The 21,039-nt window shown below is 49.1% G+C and overlaps 1 protein-coding gene across 1 annotated transcript; it reads right to left on the minus strand.

Annotated features, from left to right (window-relative positions):
* Window positions 1-443: 443 nt before the first annotated feature.
* Window positions 444-15,947, minus strand: xdh (xanthine dehydrogenase; the record flags this gene model as incomplete). Its single annotated transcript, XM_083937962.1, has 35 exons — window positions 444-494; window positions 1,634-1,801; window positions 1,886-2,074; window positions 2,157-2,222; window positions 2,611-2,725; window positions 2,810-2,862; window positions 2,939-3,142; window positions 3,266-3,361; window positions 3,447-3,528; window positions 3,908-4,053; window positions 4,133-4,324; window positions 4,409-4,495; window positions 4,581-4,668; window positions 4,741-4,874; window positions 5,145-5,269; window positions 6,412-6,508; window positions 6,593-6,712; window positions 6,792-6,918; window positions 7,429-7,598; window positions 7,728-7,817; window positions 7,915-8,077; window positions 8,150-8,334; window positions 8,439-8,548; window positions 9,112-9,205; window positions 9,362-9,513; window positions 9,606-9,698; window positions 9,781-9,925; window positions 10,499-10,579; window positions 10,662-10,754; window positions 10,843-10,904; window positions 11,038-11,164; window positions 11,294-11,402; window positions 11,596-11,692; window positions 13,875-13,932; window positions 15,849-15,947. 35 exons carry the CDS (start codon window positions 15,945-15,947, stop codon window positions 444-446), a joined length of 4,068 nt encoding a protein of 1,355 aa, XP_083794088.1.
* Window positions 15,948-21,039: the final 5,092 nt, after the last annotated feature.

The following is a 21,039-nucleotide window of genomic DNA, read 5'->3' on the forward strand; positions in this document are numbered from 1 at the left end:
TATTCTTTTTATCTCTATTTTTATTCAGTTTTTAAATGTTTTTATGTTTTCTGTCAAAAACAAACGAGCAGCAAAATGTTGTTAAAGTTTTATTTCATTCAAACATTAAAATCGTTTCATTTACAGCTGCGTTTTTTATTTCACGTGTAATTAAACGCAGCAGTTATTCCACATCTGAGGATTAAATCTGTCATTTTGTGACAAAATTAGGTTTTTATCAGAAGAGTCAATAATGTTTATTACAAACACTGTGATTTAAATAGAATTAAAGTTTTTTAGATGTGAGCGAAAGAACAGCAGAGCATCAGAACCGTGGTGAGGCTGAAGGATGTTTTTGCAGTTTTACAGACTGTCCGGTGGCAGCTCTGGTGGTTCTGGTGGTTCTGGTGGTCCTGGTGGTTCTGGTGGCTCTGGTGGTTCTGGTGGTTCTGGTGGTTCTGGTCCTAGACTTGCACGGACCAGGGGGTGAAGGTCCCGGGTTCTGCAGGAGGACACTGCAACAGAAGAAGAGTTTAAACGCACAGAAGGCGACGCAGCGTTTCCGTCACGATCACAGGTTTTAAAGGAACGTTTAGTTTTCTTTCTAGATTCTACTGTTTTCTATTCTTGTCTGTGCCAGACCCGTGCCTAACCCGTGCCTAACCCGTGTCTAACCCGTGCCTAACCCGTGCCTAACCCGTGTCTAACCCGTGCCTAACCCGTGCCTAACCCGTGCCTTACCCGTGCCTAACCCTTGCCAGATCCATGCCCCAAATTCCTGCCTAACCCGTGCCAGATTCATGCCCCAAATTCCTGCCTAACCCGTGTCAGATTCATGCCCCAAATTCCTGCCTAACCCGTGCCAGATTCATGCCCCCAATTCCTGCCTAACCCGTGCCAGATTCATGCCCCAAATTCCTGCCTAACCCGTGCCAGATTCATGCCCCCAATTCCTGCCTAACCCATGCCAGATTCATGCCCCCAATTCCTGCCTAACCCTTGCCAGAGTCATGCCCCAAATTCCTGCCTAACCCATGCCAGATTCATGCCCCCAATTCCTGCCTAACCCGTGCCAGATTCATGCCCCAATTCCTGCCTAACCCGTGCCAGATTCATGCCCCCAATTCCTGCCTAACCTGTGCCAGAGTCATGCCCCAATTCCTGCCTAACCCGTGCCAGATTCATGCCCCAATTCCTGCCTAACCCGTGCCTAACCCGTGCCAGATTCATGTCCCCAATTCCTGCCTAACTCGTGCCAGATTCATGCCCCAATTCCTGCCTAACCCGTGCCAGATTCATGCCCCCAATTCCTGCCTAACCCGTGCCAGATTCAAACCCCAGATTCCTGCCTAACCCGTGCCAGATTTGTACCCCCAATTCCTGCCTAACCCGTGCCAGATTCATGCCCCCAATTCCTGCCTAACCCGTGCCAGATTCATGCCCCCAATTCCTGCCTAACCCGTGCCAGATTCACGCCCCCAATTCCTGCCTAACCCGTGCCAGATTCATGCCCCCAATTCCTGCCTAACCCGTGCCAGATTCATGCCCCCAATTCCTGCCTAACCCATGCCAGATTCATGCCCCCAATTCCTGCCTAACCCGTGCCAGATTTGTCCCGTGGCGCTCAATGAAAAACCAAAACAAACGTTCGTACCAGTTTGGTGAATCTGTCGCTGCAAGCGTTACGGATCCTCTCGCCGGAGGCGGGGCTGTCCAGCCTGAAGGGGCCGCTGATGCCTGACTCCAGCCGGGCGGCGGTGATGGCGTCTTTGATGGCGTAGAAAACCGACGCTGCCAGAAAGAGAGGCGGCTCGCCCACAGCCTGGACAGAAAAACAGAGCACCTTCAAAATAAAGGTCTGCAGCAGTTACATTTCAAATGTTCAAAGCGGTGCCGGCGCTGTGACCTTGGAGGCGAAGATGGCCTTCTCGTTCGGTGCATCGCGGAGCAGCGACACGGTGAGCTGGGTGGGGATGTCACCGAAAGCCGGGATCTTATAAGAACCAGGACCCCTTGTGAGGAGGACGCCGCGGGGCGAGTAATGAAGCTCCTCCAGGGTGAAGAGACCCAGACCCTGCATGAACGCCCCCTCCACCTGAAGGGACACCGACAGGACACTTGAAGGATTCACCGAATGATGATCGTTGACTGACTTCCTCGCCGGTTGATTGACTCACCTGTCCGATGTCTATGGCCGGGTTGAGGCTGTGACCGACATCCATCACTATGGTGGTACTCAGGTTCTATTATCATAAACATAAATAACAACATATATTTAACATGATATAACACATAAATGGCTGCTCGCCGACTAAAAAAGAGGAATCTATTGAGTAGTTGTCCGTAGATGAGTAAGACATTCAAAGGTTTAAGGTAAGGTGTCTCTAATGGACATTGGAGACGTGTCTTTGTATTCACATTAGGAAGAAAGGTGCGATTTCTGTCTTGATCAGGTTAAAAAAGCAGAGGGAGAAGATGGTATCGTCTGCATAGAAGTGTATAATAAGTAAGATACAGGAAATAACAGGGGGCCAGATGTGGATCCTTGTGAGACACCTGAGTTTGGAGAAGTTAGAACTCTGAAAAGGATTTTTAATTCACCGATTTCTGCTTTAAATTCAAAATGAGAACCTTGTGAGCTCCGGTGAGACAGTCGATCTCCACCTCTGAACAGGCCACGCCATAGGTGAAGTAGTGGAACGCTCGCCCCGAGTTTGAGGCAAAGTCGTACCCGAGATCCGGAGTCCTGACGGGGGAGAACAGGAAACCGTGAAACTCCGAACTCCTGGACTTTGTTTACCAACAGATTCACTGAACTCAGAGGACTCACTTGTAAAAACCGTTGGCGCTGAGGTTGACTCTGTCGAAGTACGCCGCCCGCACCTGAAACCGGAATATTCTGAGTAAAACTTCCACAGCAAAACAAACACAGCCAGAAGAAAGTAATACTCCTGCTCACCCAGTCCTCCCATGATCCTTTGGGGTTCTTGGTCTTGTACGGTTCCAGACGTTTCGTGAGGACCTCGCAGGCGTTCTGCACCGCGGCTCCGTTGAGGTCCGAGGAGGCGGAGGCGGCGGTGGGGCTGGTGTTGGGGACCGTGTTGGTGCTGGTCTCTGAGATGTGGATCTTTGAGCAGGGGATACCCAGAACCCTGCTGGCCACCTGGACACACAGATTGTCAACATTAACTTAAACCAGCAACTGCATGAAAGGTAGAAAAATCAACCAAGAAAGACGAGTTTACAACGTGGGAAAAGGTCTGTGTGGTCTGTTGAGGTCAGGTACCTGGACCATCTTGGTGTGGAGTCCTTGTCCCATCTCCGTGCCACCGTGAGTCAACAACACGGAGCCGTCGGTGTAGACGTGAACCAGAGCTCCAGCCTGCAAATACCAGGAAACAGAACCTCCAACCGTTACAAACCATTCAGCCTTCAACAGATCGTTGGTCAACGTCGCTGGATCCGACCTGGTTGAGGAAGAGGGCGGTGAAGCTGATTCCGAACTTGGTGGGGACGATGGCGAGGCCTCGTTTGGTCCAGCGGTTCTGTCTGAAAGAAGCAAGGAACACAGGAAGAGTTTGGAACAGCAGCGTTTTGGTTGTTCTGACGGTTCTTTGCTTCATCAGCTCTTGCAGGGACATCTTTCACCAGACCTGGAACTATGGTTGTCCGGAGTTCTTGTGGTGCGGAAACAATAAGAAGGGGTTCTTGTGAAAAGGTTCCTCCGGTCCAAGTAAGGAATTTGGACTGTTTTTACCTTTCAAAGAGCTGAACTGCAGCTCAAACTGTTTCTACTTGTTTGAGAACCCAAAAAACTGCCTCAGGACCTCCATCTGGACTGTTTCTACGTGTTGTAGGACCCAAAAGACTGTTCCAGGACCTTGGTCTGGACCGTTTCTACGTGTCGTGGTGCTCAAAGGCGTCTTACCCGTTGTAGAGGTCGACGGCCGCTCGGCGCTCCTGGTATCCAGAGCGTGACATGCACTCGTCCCAGCAGCGGTCCAGGGTGAACTGATCCAGGACCTGGTTGTAGGGCGTCACCTCACCTTGCACGTACAGGTTCAACCGACGCACCTGCAGGAAGAGTCACTGAATTGACGACGCTCACCCGCAAGAATCCCCCCCCCCCCCCGGTCATCACCCACCCACGTACCTCCTCGGCCGGCCGGCCCAGACTCTGAGCCACGTCGGTGATCCAGCTCTCAGTGACCATCATGCCCTGCGGCCCTCCGAAGCCCCTGAAGGCCGTGTTGGACGGCAGGTTGGTGCGGCACAGGAAGCCGCGTCCGCGCACGTTGGCCACGCTGTACGAGTTCTCCATGTGGAACAGGGCGCGCTCCATGACCTGCGGCGGACGCACACGGGTGAGGACATCATCAGTGCGTCACCGGTACAGGGAGGGAGCCGACGGTTTGGTGAAGACACTCACCGACAGAGAGAGGTCCATGGTGTTTCCGGCGTTACTGTAGTACGACACGTCCAGCGCCACGACTTTCCCGCTGCTGAGGTACCCGACCTGGAGCGAGAACACCACGGTTACGCACCAAACAACCCCTGAGGCTAATGCTGAGCTCCTGAACCAGCAGGGGGCGCCCTCCCACCTTGTATTTCCCGTAGAAGGGGTGTCTTCCTCCGGTGACCAGCATGTCCTCGTCCCGGTCCAGCATGCACCTCACCGGCCTCCGCAGCCTGACACACGCACAGGGTTTCAGTGGGATTTCAAAATAAGAGCATCTAAGTGAACATGGTGGTCAGACGTACTTGTTTGCTGCCACGGCGACCACGGTGGACAACACGGTGGTGCGGGTCTCCTTCCCCCCGAAGCCTCCGCCCATCCTCTTCACCCGGACCACCACCCGGTTAGCAGGGACCCCCAACGCCTTCGCCACCAGAGTCTGACGGATACGGCGAGTTTTAGTGTGTTATCACCTGTGTGTTAGTGTGTGTTACCTGTGTGTTAGTGTGTTATCACCTGTGTGTTACCTGTGTGTTAGTGTGTTATCACCTGTGTGTTATCACCTGTGTGTGAGTGTGTGTTACCTGTGTGTTATCACCTGTGTGTTAGTGTGTTATCACCTGTGTGTTAGTGTGTGTTATCACCTGTGTGTTAGTGTGTGATCACCTGTGTGTGAGTGTGTGATCACCTGTGTGTGAGTGTGTGTTACCTGTGTTTTGGAGGCAGACTGCGTGGAAACAAAGAGCTCCATCTCTCCGTCTTCTCCGCGGGGAACAGCCAGAGTGACGTTCGTCTCCAGGTAGAAATGTTCCTGACCTCCGATGTGCATCTCACCTGCAGATCAACCAATAATCAATCACACACACACACACCTGTACTACACACACACCTGTACGACACACGCACCTGTACGACAGACACACACCTGTACGACACACGCACCTGTACGACACACACACACCGGTACGACACACGCACCTGTACGACACACACACCTGTCCGACACACACAAACCTGTACGACACACGCACCTGTACGACACACGCACCTGTACGACACACGCACCTGTCCGACACACACACACCTGTACGACACACGCACCTGTACGACACACACACCTGTCCGACACACACAAACCTGTACGACACACACACACCTGTACGACACACGCACCTGTACGACACACGCACCTGTCCGACACACACACACCTGTACGACACGCGCACCTGTACAACACACGCACCTGTCCGACACACGCACCTGTACGACACACACACCTGTACGACACACGCACCTGTACGACACACACACGCACCTGTCTGACACACGCACCTGTACGACACACACACGCACCTGTACGACACACACGCACCTGTACGACACACACGCACCTGTCCGACACACGCACCTGTACGACACACACACCTGTACGACACACGCACCTGTACGACACACACACGCACCTGTCCGACACACACACCTGTACGACACACACACACACCTGTCCGACACACGCACCTGTACGACACACACGCACCTGTCCGACACACACACCTGTACGACACACACACACACCTGTCCGACACACGCACCTGTACGACACACACGCACCTGTCCGACACACACACCTGTACGACACACACACACACCTGTCCGACACACGCACCTGTCCGACACACACACCTGTACGACACACACACACACCTGTACGACAGACACACACCTGTACGACAGACACACACCTGTACGACACACACACACCTGTACGACACACACACACCTGTACGACACAGACACCTGTACGACACACGCACCTGTCCGACACACGCACCTGTCCGACACACGCACCTGTACGACACACACGCACCTGTACGACACACACACCTGTACGACACACACACACCTGTATGACACACACACACCTGTACGACACACGCACCTGTACGACACACACACACACACACACACACACTCACCCTCCAGGATGTGGTCGGCCTGTTTAAACCCCGCCTCCACGTCTCCGCTCTGAAGCGTTCTGATTGGCTGATAGAAGGACTTGGCAGCGATGGCTTCCTGTCAATCAAACACACAGATTCAACCTCAGGTGAGCTCGGTTCAGACGCCGCTGACATCACGTCCAGGTGCGTCCGGACTCACCTGGATGGTGACGATCGGCTGCAGCTCTTCGTAGCGGATCACCACGGCTTTGGCGGCTCTCTGAGCGCGCAGCTGAGTGTCGGCGACCACGGCGCCGATGATGTGACCCACGCACGTCACCTGCAGAGACACGGGGAACATGGTGAACCTGCCGGTGAAGCTGGGAGTCACCTGATTGGTCGGACGGATGGAGACGCACCTGGCGGTCGGCGAGGATGGTGTCGTCGCTTTCCACGGGCCCGCTGGCGTTCTTGCCGGGGATGTCGTCGGCGAAGACGCAGCAGACGACGCCGGGCATCGACTCTGCTGCTGAAGCGTCTATAGAGCTGCGACACACACACACACACACCTGGGTCAGAGCGCACAGGTGTGTGTGTGTGTGTGTGTCGTACAGGTGTGTGTGTGTGTGTGTCGTACGTGTGTGTGTGTGTGTGTGTGTGTGTGTGTGTGTGTGTGTGTGTGTAGTAAAGGTGTGTGTGTTTGTGTGTGTGTATTGTACAGGTGTGTGTGTGTGTGTGTGTGTGTGTGTGTGTGTGTGTAGTAAAGGTGTGTGTGTTTGTGTGTGTGTGTTGTACAGGTGTGTGTGTGTGTCGTGCAGGTGTGTGTGTGTGTGTGTGTGTGTATGTGTGTGTTGTACAGGTGTGTGTGTGTGTCGTGCAGGTGTGTGTGTGTGTGTGTGTATGTGTTGTACAGGTGTGTGTGTGTGTGTGTGTGTGTTGTACAGGTGTGTGTGTGTGTGTGTGTGTGTGTGTGTGTTGTACAGGTGTGTGTGTGTGTGTGTGTGTGTGTGTGTGTGTGTGTGTGTGTGTGTGTGTGTGTGTGTGTGTGTGACCTACACGATGCGAGCGTTTGCTTTGCTGCTGGTGACGAGTGCCAGGTAGAGCTCGTTCTCGTACAGCGGCACGTCGTCGCAGTAAACCGCCTCGCCCGTCGCCTGCTTCAGGGCCGACAGGTGCATCATGGGACGGCCCACCACGTCGTCCTGGCCCCGCCCCTCCACGCCGCCCTGGCCCCGCCCCTCCGGCCGCGCCTGCAACACACGTGTGGCGTTAAAACACCTGGAAACTGACACGTTAACTGGAAAAACCAGGTTTAAAGTGTGTGTGTGTGTGTGTGTGTGTGTGTGTGTGCGGACCTGGTAGATCTGGACGCTGGACGGCGTCTGCTGGCGGTGAACGGCGGCGGCGCTCAAACAGTCGGACCGGAGCGGCGCCACATTCACACCCTGAGAAATCGAACAGAGACGTGTTAAAAATAAAGTTTTATCCCCGTTTCATTCACAACAAATAAATATGAATATCAAACATAAGTGAGCGTGTGACCTGCGCGCGGAGCTTCTGCAGCACCGTCAGGTAGAACTTGTAGAAGAGGCTGAGGGTCAAAGTTCGCCGGTACGTCACCATGCCGCCGGGCGCCGAGGCGTCCAGGCTCATCTCCTCAGCCATTGAGGAGCAGGCGTCCTGCAGAAGCTCCTCCCCCCACGGCCTGGATGACATCACAGCGTTAAACACACGCGTCACAAACGTGACACTCTCAACGCGCCGCGCGTTCCCTCACCTTCCCAGCAGCGCGCTCGCCGTCTTCGCCGCCAGCACAGTGGTGGGCGCCATGCCGCCGTAGCTCAGCCTCAGGTCCTCGACCACGTCGGTCCCGGGGGCGAAGGTGACGCTCATCGCCGCGGTGACGACGCTGATGTCATCCTCGCGGCGAGGCGACTGCTTGAAGGCGGAGACGAACTGAGTCTGGGAGGACAAAAAAAAACGGCGCCCATGGTTACAGCGAAGAGAGAAGAGAGCGGTTGCTAGGTGACGGACGCTGGTGGTTGCCGGGGCGACGCTGTTTCTACCTTCTTGCTGTACGGGATCTCTACGGACGCCAGGATCTCCTGCGGGCGCAGAATCGTCTTCCTGTAGCCGGTGAAGAAACCGCCGTCCATCCGAACCACGCGGCTGCCGTCTGACACACACACACACACACACACACACACACACACACACACACACACACACACACACACACACACACACACACACACACACAGAAGTTGTATCTTTTTAAAGTGGACCAGATTAATAAACGTAGATTTAATTGGAGCGCTACATCCACGCGGCGGCCATCTTGGTCAGGGCAGCTGCGTCTCCAAATGCTTGTTAGTCTTTGAAGTTTGGAGTTTTAACCTCTTTTAAAATCATCGTTTCTCTCCGAGATTCTCTCCCCGCTCGATGAAGCAGCTACAGGTTTAAATTTACGACACGAAAAACATAAAATGGCTGCAAACACAACAAAAAAAATCACCTTTTTTGTCAGTTTTCACACATTTTCTCTGATATAAACCGATGAAATTGGTGTTTACAGGCAGACGCTTGGACACCTGAACGCACCACGACCATTTATGACGTTATATGTGTTTCTAGATTTTTATAAAGACTTAATCACAGCTTTGTAAACAAACTCAGTCGTTGAGTATTTAAATCCGGTGTGTGTGTGTGTGTGTGTGTGTGTGTGTGTGTGTGTTTTACTTTTGTCCATCAGTGTGAGTTTGCATCCCGCCGCCATAAAAACAGGGTTGAGGTCGGATATGGGGCTCGCAGTCATGATGTTTCCTCCAACAGCCTGAAGGAAAAACACAAATAAACAACATAATTATAATAATATATAACACAGTTATGTTTATTAGCGTGGATTAGCATAAGAAACGTCCACCATCCATCAACGCTCCGCTCTCCCAGTGTCCCTGAACTACCCACCACTACCCTCAGTGTGTCTCACCGCTACGTTGCGTATCTGCAGTCCGGCGAACCATCGCAGCTGCTCCAGGACGGCGAGGAAGACTTCCGTCTGATGAGGAGGAAGAGTCTCCACCGCCTCCTTCAGCACCGCCCCCATGTGGCTGAGAGTGCACGCCGCGCCGAACGCCACGCCTGAACACGACGGAGAAACACACTTTTACTTGAGTTAAAAAGTAGCAACAAAAACAACATTTTATCGGTTCGGTAGCTGCTGCGGCACTGACCGTCCTCGGTGTGCGTCACCGTGTTCAGCTCAGGGATGAACGCCGGCGCCAAGATGACCGGGTACACCATGCCTTTAAACTTCACCTCGATCCCTGAAACACAAACGATGAGCGAGCGAGGGAGCGGGCGAGCGAACAGTGAATGTACGTGTGTGTTTGTGAGCGACAGACTGACCCACTTCGGTGTTTCCGACCACCACCCGGGCGTCCGGATGTTTCCATTTCAGATGCAGGAACTCGTCCAGGCTGTCGGGCTGCAGCCACGCCACCCTGTCACCATGGAAACGCAGCGATGCCGAAACCTGACCTTTGGTGAGGGACTACGCAGGAGGAAGGAAAGAGGAACAAACAGACACTTTTTAGGGCTGCGAGCACGTTTATTTGAGATTGTGTGGGGGAAAAAAAGCCTGTTTTCATTTTTGGAACTACATTTCCCATAATGCACCATTATCAGTTTGCTGAATCATCTCTCTGCACTTCCTGTTTGTAGTGAACACACAGATGTACGTTCAACTATCACTGGATCACTTTGAAACTGAAGAAAACTTAAAAATGTGAACGTTTTAAAGCATCTTCTGCGGATTTAATCGTCTTTTTTCTGTTTCCTAAAGTGGATTTATGGACTTTTACTTTGAAAGGACATTTGACAATGATGTCTTGTGGAAGTAGAAGTCACACTGAAGCTAAAAACATCAGTCAGAGAAAGTTTTGCGTGCACATGTTCACCTGAAACAGTGTTTTTGTCCTAAAAAAATCCGACCGTACGCCGACGATGTGATGGTTTATACAGGAGGTGAATCAACTTTAATAACTTCAGTTTGGGCTTTAAAATAACTTAAATAACTTAACTATTTGCACATTTGTCACTTGTTTTTTGTTTTATTGTTGTTTACCATGAGTTCAGGAGGGAAGATGACCTCCTGTGTGGGGTCAAAGGGCGCGAAGTCTGCAGCGTCAAATAAAGACGTTGATTCCTGCACAAACATAAAAGTTTACAGGCAGAAATGTTAAAAATGCTGGTTTTAAATAACTGTTTATACTCAGTTAAAGACTTACATCAAGGTCTTTCTCCGAGCTCTCCTCAGCGCCGTTCCCATTGGCCATGCAGCAGCCGTTGTCCCGCCCCCTGCCACCGCAGCAGCCGCCCTCCTGGAAGAACGAAAACACACATATTTGCTAAATTCAGACACCAAACCTGATTTTTAAGCACTGATCTGAGTGAGAATGTGTGTCTCACCACAGTGAAAGTCTTGTATCCCTCGAGGATCGGTCTGTATCCGGTGCAACGACACAGATTTCCTGAAAAATGTAATTGTATTTAATACTTTTACGTATTTAAAAGATTTAAAAGTCTTATATTCTGAGTGCACTTTGATCGGCTAATGCTAATCGCTGGTTTCTGTCCCTGTACAAACGCCACAGGGGGCTGCACCTTGGAAAGCCTCCTCCACGTCGGCCATTTTTGGCGTGGGGTTGTTCCTCAGCAGTGCGTACATGGACATGACGATCCCCGGCGTGCAGAACCCGCACTGAGAGCCGTGAGCCCTCGCGATTCGCTCCTGAAGGTGAAAACACATTCATGAAGAAGGTGTTACATCATCTTTATCGCCTCCTCGGGCACCTGGGCGTCTGTGATCGTCTCCACTGGAACGGGAGTCAAAGAAGATACCCAAACTCTTGTGTTTTACCTGCACAGGGTGTAGTTTTCTCGCCACGCTGCCGATGCCCTCCACGGTGGTCACGGCGACCAGGTGCAGGGAGCAGAGGGGGGCGAGACAGGCGTTAACGGCGTGGTGACTGAGCGTTAGGAGTTAAAGGCCAAGACTTTGTCAGCTATGAAATCAGTTAGTCGCCGTGAGAGGCTGCAGATGTCAGATGGGAGCACGTGAGAGCAGCTGACCGGAACACACACACACACACACACACACACACACACACACACACACACAGACACACACACACTGTACATACACACTTAATTTAAGGATACAGCAGCTGTTGAGTGTGTGTTTGGTATCTGGACAGCATGACGGTACAGGCTCCACATCCGCCCTCAGCACAACCCAGTTTGGTTCCTGTTAAACCCACTGCACACACACACACACACACACAGACACACACACACACACACACACACAGTTAACAGTGTATTCACTGAATCATTGACAGTGACACATGATCATCTTCAGAGTCCAGTCACGCTCTCAGACCTGAAAGCTAACGCGGCTGCTCTGACTGTAAATGATAACATGAACACATGATGTACATTCAACCATCAACGGATCACTTTGATAATAAAGAAAACGTAAAAACAAGAACGTTTTAAAGCTTCTACAGCTATAATCGTCTTTTATGGGCTTTTATTCTGGAGGGACATTGGACAATGAAGTCACACTGAAGCTAAAAACATCAGTCAGAGACAGTTTAGCGTGCACATGTTCACCTGAAACAGTGTTTTTGTCCTAAAACTGTATCCGACCGTACGCCGACGATGTGATGGTTTTATACAGGAGGTGAATCGTCTTTAATACGTTCTGTTCTGGACACGTAGAAGTCCTATCTTCTCTACGCGGACACGTAGAAGTCCTATCTTCTCTACGCGGACACGTAGAAGTCCTATCTTCTCTATGCTGACACCTAGAAGTCGTATCTTTCCTACGCGGACACCTAGAAGTCCTATCTTCTCTACGTTGACACCTAGAAGTCCTGTCTTCTCTACGCGGACACCTAGAAGTCCTATCTTCTCTACGTTGACACCTAGAAGTCCTATCTTCTCTACGTTGACACCTAGAAGTCCTGTCTTCTCTACGCGGACACGTAGAAGTCCTGTCTTTCTACGCGGACACCTAGAAGTCCTATCTTCTCTACGTTGACACCTAGAAGTCGTATTTTTTCTACGCGGACACCTAGAAGTCGTATCTTTTCTACGTTGACACCTAGAAGTCGTATCTTCTCTACGCGGACACCTAGAAGTCGTATCTTCTCTACGCGGACACCTAGAAGTCCTATCTTCTCTACGCGGACACGTAGAAGTCCTGTCTTCTCTACGCGGACACGTAGAAGTCCTGTCTTTCTACGCGGACACGTAGAAGTCCTATCTTCTCTACGTTGACACCTAGAAGTCCTGTCTTCTCTACGCGGACACGTAGAAGTCCTGTCTTTCTACGCGGACACGTAGAAGTCCTATCTTCTCTACGCAGACACGTAGAAGTCCTATCTTCTCTACGCAGACACGTAGAAGTCCTATCTTCTCTACGCAGACACGTAGAAGTCCTATCTTCTCTACGTTGACACCTAGAAGTCGTATTTTTTCTACGCGGACACCTAGAAGTCGTATCTTCTCTACGTTGACACCTAGAAGTCGTATCTTCTCTACGCGGACACCTAGAAGTCGTATCTTCTCTACGCGGACACCTAGAAGTCGTATCTTCTCTACGCGGACACCTAGAAGTCCTATCTTCTCTACGCGGACAACTAGAAGTCGTATCTTCTCTACGCGGACACCTAGAAGTCGTATCTTTTCTACGCGGACACCTAGAAGTCTCGCTTCTCTACGCGGACACGTAGAAGTCCTGTTCTTTCTACGCGGACACGTGGAAGTCGTATCTTTTCTACGCGGACACCTAGAAGTCGTATCTTTCCTACACGGACACCTAGAAGTCGTATCTTCTCTACGTTGACACCTAGAAGTCCAATCTTCTCTACGCGGACACGTAGAGGTCATCGAGGACACCTTGAAGTTACGGTCTCTACGTGGACCCCTGAAAGAGCACCTGAAAGAGGTTCTCGAGTTCTTTGGGGGTCATCCCAGTGGTCTCTGGGGGGTCCACGTGTCCTTAAGAGGGTCTCAAGAGGTTTGCGGTAGTCTGAGGACACCCAGACGGTCTCTGATGTAGTCCCATGTGGGCAGAGGAGGTTCCAGGAGTCCTCAAATGGGTCCCTAGAGTCCTTGAAGAGGACACAGGACACGTGTCCTGTTTAAGAACTCCCTCAAGGACCCGGGACCAGGTCTCAGGGTCCTTTAAAAAGGCTCCAGGTCTGTTGAAGCACCTGTTCTACACTTTCTCTGCAGTTCATTTTGACTTTGAGCGGCTGATTGTGATCTCGGAGGCGGTCACTGACCTCCCGGTCCGTGTCCCGGGGCGTCCGACAACACCAACAAACAACACTGAGGCGCAGCCGCTGTCACACGCAGACGGTTCCTGCCTCTCTAAATTGAACCAACGCAGCTTTTCCCGTTTGTTCTTTAGTAAATCTGAGAAATCTTACGTTTCCTCCTCAGATACGTCAGCAGCGTCGTCTCCGGGTCCGCGTTTCTCTCCACAATCTGCACAAAGTGAAAGAAATCCGCCTCAAAAACACGTTTAACACATTTAAAGTGGAAGAAATCAGCTGAAAAATGAACAAACGTGACTTTAAATGCACTGAAAATTATATTTAAATTAAATATAAGTGTTATTAAATGACATTTATTCATTTTTCTGATTTATTTATTTAATAATAAATGGAATAAATTTGGATTTTGTGACAAAATGAAGGATTTTCATTCGCTGATTCATCAAAAAACACATTTAATGTTTAATCATTTCTGTTTAACACACAGAATCAAATCAGTGTGATCATGTGAAGAAGTCCTGTTCATGTGTGTTTCATGGCTCAGCGCGACTAAAGTCTCACACACACACACACACAGAGACACACACACACAGAGAGACACACACACACACACACACACACATACACAGAGACACACACACACACAGAGAGAGACACACACACACACACAGACACACACACACACGGAGACACACACACACACACACACACACACACAGAGACACACACACACACACAGAGAGACACACACACACACACACACAGACACACACACACACGGAGACACACACACACACACAGACTCACAGACACACACACACACAGGGACACACACACACACACACACACAGAGACACACACACACACACACACACACACACACACAGAGACACACACACACACACACAAACACACACACACACACACACACAGAGACACACACACACACACACACACACACACACACACACACACAGAGACACACACACACACACAGACTCACACACACACACACACACACACAGAGACACACAGAGAGAGACACACACACACACACACACACAAACACACAGAGACACACACACACACACACACACACACACAGAGACACACACACACACACACACACACACAGACACACCGACAGAGAGAGAGACACACACACACACACAGAGACACACACACACACACACACACACACACACAGTTTGTTCCGCATTCTCACGTCGACCTGCTTCGTTTCTTATAAACGAGTTTTTATATTCCTTTAATATCTGATTTATTATATTTCCGTCTCTGCAGGAGGAAAAAACACATTAATAATAATATTTGGAAATAAAAAGAATAAGAAATAAAATAATAAATAAATGCGTAAATATAAATAAAAATAAATATAAAAAGAATAAATGTGGAAATAAAAAAGGAAGAAATAAAATAAATTAATGTGTAAATATAAATAAAATTGATAAAATAATAAATAACCATGTTAATAAAACTAAAAATAACTAAAATAAGAGAAAAATGTAAAAAATAAAAGAGGAATAAATGAGATAATAAATAAATGAGGAAATATACAGAATAATTATAATTTTTGGAAATAAAAAGAGGAATAAATAAAATAAATAAATGTTTTAATCTTTTATCTGGCAGAAATTAGATAAAAGAAAAAAACACACGTTAATAAAATTAAAATATAATTAAAATATTAAATAAATGTGTGAAAATAAATAAAAAATTAATAAGATAATACATAAATGTAAAAATATAAATACAAATAAATTAATAAATAAATAAAAGGCAGAAGATGTAAAATAATAAATTAATGTGTAAATATAAAGAAAATATATAAAATAATAAATACACAAGTTAATAAAACTAAAATCACTAAAATAATAAATACATGTGTAAATAAAAAGAGGAACAAATCACACACACACACACACACACACACACACACACACACACACACACACACACACACACACACACACACACACACACACACACACACACACACACACACACACACACACACACACACACACACACACAGACACACACACACACATGAACTCCGTTTAAAAACTCACTAATTTAACGTTTAACACCGTTTTTTTGTTTTTTTACCTTTTTCCCGTTAACGAAGAAGACCAGTTCTCCAGACCCGGACCCGGACCCGGACCCGGAGCGGGTCTCTGTACCGGCCGCGGTCCCGTTCGCGTCCATGCCTGTGCCGGTGCCGGTGCCTGTGCCTGTGCCGGTGCCGGTGCCGGTGCCGGTGCCGGTGCTCGGTGCCTGTGCCTGTGCCTGTGCCTGTGCCGGTGCCTGTGCCTGTGCCGGTGCCTGTGCCTGTGCCGGTGCTCGGTGCTCGGTGCTCGGTGGACTCTGCGGGGGTGAGGAGGGAGGAGGCGCCGCTCGGAGGCGTGTCCTTCACGGACCTGAGGGGACGAACTCACCGCTGTGCTCCGGAGCAACACCGCGACACACGCGCTCAAAGCAGCCGAGGATGAGCGCAGATCCGCGGGCTCCGGGTCCCCACAGGTGCCCCCCAAACACCAGAGACCCAGGAACCACAGGTGCCCCCCAAAGACCAGAGACCCAGGAACCACAGGTGCCCCCCAAACACCAGAGACCCAGGGACCAGAGACCCAGGGACCACAGGTGCCCCCCAAAGACCAGAGACCCAGGGACCACAGCAGGGTCCAGGTGGTTCAGGTGGTTCAGAGGGTTCAGAGGGTCCAGGTGGTTCAGAGGGTCCAGGTGGTCCAGGTGGTCCAGGTGGTTCAGAGGGTCCAGGTGGTTCAGAGGGTCCAGGTGGTCCAGGTGGTTCAGAGGGTCCAGGTGGTCCAGGTGGTTCAGGTGGTCCAGGTGGTTCAGAGGGTCCAGGTGGTTCAGAGGGTTCAGAGGGTCCAGGTGGTTCAGAGGGTCCAGGTGGTCCAGGTGGTTCAGGTGGTTCAGAGGGTCCAGGTGGTTCAGAGGGTCCAGGTGGTCCAGGTGGTTCAGAGGGTCCAGGTGGTTCAGAGGGTCCAGGTGGTCCAGGTGGTTCAGAGGGTCCAGGTGCTTCAGGTGGTTCAGGTGGTCCAGAGGTTTCAGGTGGTCCAGGTGCTTCAGGTGGTTCTGCTCTGAACAGAGGGTTTGATGTGTGAGTGGGTTAAAGTCTGAACTTTGACCCCAGATAAAGACCGTGAATTATTCACAGCAGGGGTCAAAGGTCACACACACACACACACACACACACACACACACACACACACACACACACACTCACTCTCACACACACACACACACACACACACACACACACTGTTAATCATCATCATGATAATAATGATGTGTTCATATTCTCACCTAAACCACAGAGTTACTTTCATGTTTAGATTAAATTTTCACAACTGAGCGCAGGAAAAATGTGTTTTTATAATTAAAACAGTGTTTTTTTTTAATGAAAAATGTGTTTTTTTAAAATGAAAAAATTGTTTTTTTAATTAAAAATGTGTTTTTTTTAAATGAAAAATGTGTTTTTTTAACTGAAAAAAGTGTTTTTTTAATGAAAAATGTGTTTTTTTAAATAAAAAATGTGTTTTTTTAATGAAAAATGTGTTTTTTAAATAAAAAATGTGTTTTTTTTAATGAAAATTGTGTGTTTTTTAATGAAAAATGTGTTTTAAATAATGAAAAATGTGTTTTTTATTGAAAAATGTGTTTTTTTTTATCGAAAAATGTGTTTTAAATAATGAAAAATGTGTTTTTTTTATTGAAAAATGTGTTTTAAATAATGAAAAATGTGTTTTTTTAAATAAAAAATGTGTTTTTTAAAATAAAAAAGTGTTTTTAATAATGAAAACTGTGTTTTTAATAATGAAAAAAGTGTTTTTTTAATGAAAAATTTCTTTTTTTAAATAAAAAATGTGTTTTTTTAAATGAAAAATGTGTTTTTTTGTTCAGGTTCGTGGGAAACTCAAACGTGGATCAGCTGTTTATGAGTTAGTTATTAAAGTTATTAAAGCATAAACAAACAAACACTGAGCAGCTCCATAAACACAGTAAACAAAGCCAACAAAGGTTTGTTTACTGTGTTTACTGTGTTCGTTAATTAGGTTATTAACTCACACACACACAGGTACGGAGGCTCTGGAGGGTCAAAACACACAGGAACACATTTACATATAATACAGTCATTTAAAAGAGTTCACATTAAAAACAAAGGTAAATAATAATAATAATAATAATAATAATAATAATAATAATAATAATAATAACTGTGTTAAACAGTTAAACCAGTGCGTTACTTTGATGTTTACATTCAATTTGTGCGTTTTTTCTTCAGGAACAGTGTTTTTTTTTCAGGTTTGTGTGAGAAAATTAAACCTGGATCAGCTGCTTATCATTCAGCCGTCGTCCCCATCAGGGTCACGGCGTGGGGGGGGGGGGGGGGGGGGGCGTGAGCGGTGAGGCAGGTCCACCCCTCGCCAGTCTATCACAGGACACATAGAGACGAACAGAGACAGACAACCATTCACACCTACGGGTGATTTAGAGTCATCAATGAACCGAACACCTGCACGTCTTTGGACTGTGGGAGGAAACCGGAGAACCCGGAGAAAACCCACGCAGACACGGGGACAACATGCGCCACACAGAAGGGCCCCAGCAGGGATTCAAACCAGGAACCCAGAGGAAACCCACGCAGACACGGGGACAACATGCAAACTCCACACAGTACCTGTGGATGACATCACTGTGTACCTGTGGATGACATCACTGTGTACCTGAGGATGACATCACTGTGTACCTGTGGATGACATCACTGCGTACCTGTGGATGACATCACTGTGTACCTGTGTCTGACATCACTGTGTACCTGTGGATGACATCACTGTGTACCTGAGGATGACATCACTGTGTACCTGTGGATGACATCACTGCGTACCTGTGGATGACATCACCGTGTACCTGTGGATGACATCACTGCGTACCTGTGGATGACATCACCGTGTACCTGTGGATGACATCACTGTGTACCTGAGGATGACATCACCGTGTACCTGTGGATGACATCACTGTGTACCTGAGGATGACATCACTGTGTACCTGAGGATGACATCACTGCGTACCTGAGGATGACATCACTGTGTACCTGTGGATGACATCACTGCGTACCTGTGGATGACATCACTGTGTACCTGTGGATGACATCACTGTGTACCTGTGGATGACATCACCGCGTACCTGTGGATGACATCACTGCGTACCTGTGGATGACATCACTGCGTACCTGTGGATGACATCACTGTGTACCTGTGGATGACATCACCGCGTACCTGTGGATGACATCACTGCGTACCTGTGGATGACATCACTGCGTACCTGTGGATGACATCACTGCGTACCTGAGGATGACATCACTGCGTACCTGTGGATGACATCACTGCGTACCTGTGGATGACATCACTGCGTACCTGAGGATGACATCATTGTGTACCTGTGGATGACATCACCGTGTACCTGTGGATGACATCACCGCGTACCTGTGGATGACATCACCGCGTACCTGTGGATGACATCACTGCGTACCTGTGGATGACATCACTGCGTACCTGTGGATGACATCACTGTGTACCTGTGGATGACATCACTGCGTACCTGTGGATGACATCACTGTGTACCTGTGGATGACATCACTGCGTACCTGAGGATGACATCACTGCGTACCTGTGGATGACATCACCGAGTACCTGTGGATGACATCACTGCGTACCTGTGGATGACATCACTGTGTACCTGTGGATGACATCACTGCGTACCTGAGGATGACATCACTGCGTACCTGTGGATGACATCACTGTGTACCTGTGGATGACATCACTGTGTACCTGTGGATGACATCACTGCGTACCTGTGGATGACATCACCGCGTACCTGTGGATGACATCACTGTGTACCTGAGGATGACATCACCGTGTACCTGTGGATGACATCACTGCGTACCTGTGGATGACATCACTGCGTACCTGTGGATGACATCACTGTGTACCTGTGGATGACATCACTGTGTACCTGTGGATGACATCACTGTGTACCTGTGGATGACATCACTGCGTACCTGTGGATGACATCACTGCGTACCTGTGGATGACATCACTGTGTACCTGTGGATGACATCACTGTGTACCTGTTGATGACATCACCGTACCTGTGGATGACATCACCGTGTACCTGTGGATGACATCACTGCGTACCTGTGGATGACATCACTGTGTACCTGTGGATGACATCACCGCGTACCTGTGGATGACATCACCGCGTACCTGTGGATGACATCACTGTGTACCTGTGGATGACATCACTGTGTACCTGTGGATGACATCACTGTGTACCTGTGGATGACATCACTGCGTACCTGTGGATGACATCACTGCGTACCTGTGGATGACATCACTGTGTACCTGAGGATGACATCACTGTGTACCTGAGGATGACATCACTGTGTACCTGTGGATGACATCACCGCGTACCTGTGGATGACATCACCGCGTACCTGTGGATGACATCACTGCGTACCTGTGGATGACATCACCGTGTACCTGTGGATGACATCACTGCGTACCTGAGGATGACATCACTGTGTACCTGTGGATGACATCACTGCGTACCTGAGGATGACATCACTGCGTACCTGTGGATGACATCACCGTGTACCTGTGGATGACATCACTGCGTACCTGTGGATGACATCACTGCGTACCTGAGGATGACATCACCGTGTACCTGTGGATGACATCACTTTGTACCTGAGGATGACATCACCGTGTACCTGAGGATGACATCACTGTGTACCTGTGGATGACATCACTGCGTACCTGTGGATGACATCACTGCGTACCTGTGGATGACATCACTGTGTACCTGTGGATGACATCACTGTGTACCTGTGGATGACATCACTGCGTACCTGTGGATGACATCACTGCGTACCTGTGGATGACATCACTGCGTACCTGTGGATGACATCACTGTGTACCTGTGGATGACATCACTGTGTACCTGTGGATGACATCACTGTGTACCTGTGGATGACATCACTGCGTACCTGTGGATGACATCACTGCGTACCTGTGGATGACATCACTGTGTACCTGTGGATGACATCACTGTGTACCTGTGGATGACATCACTGTGTACCTGTGGATGACATCACTGCGTACCTGTGGATGACATCACTGCGTACCTGTGGATGACATCACTGCGTACCTGTGGATGACATCACTGTGTACCTGTGGATGACATCACTGCGTACCTGTGGATGACATCACTGCGT

The sequence above is a fragment of the Echiichthys vipera genome (assembly GCF_963691815.1).
Source record: "Echiichthys vipera genome assembly, chromosome: 23".
In the NCBI taxonomy this organism is placed as follows: Eukaryota; Metazoa; Chordata; class Actinopteri; order Perciformes; family Trachinidae; genus Echiichthys; species Echiichthys vipera.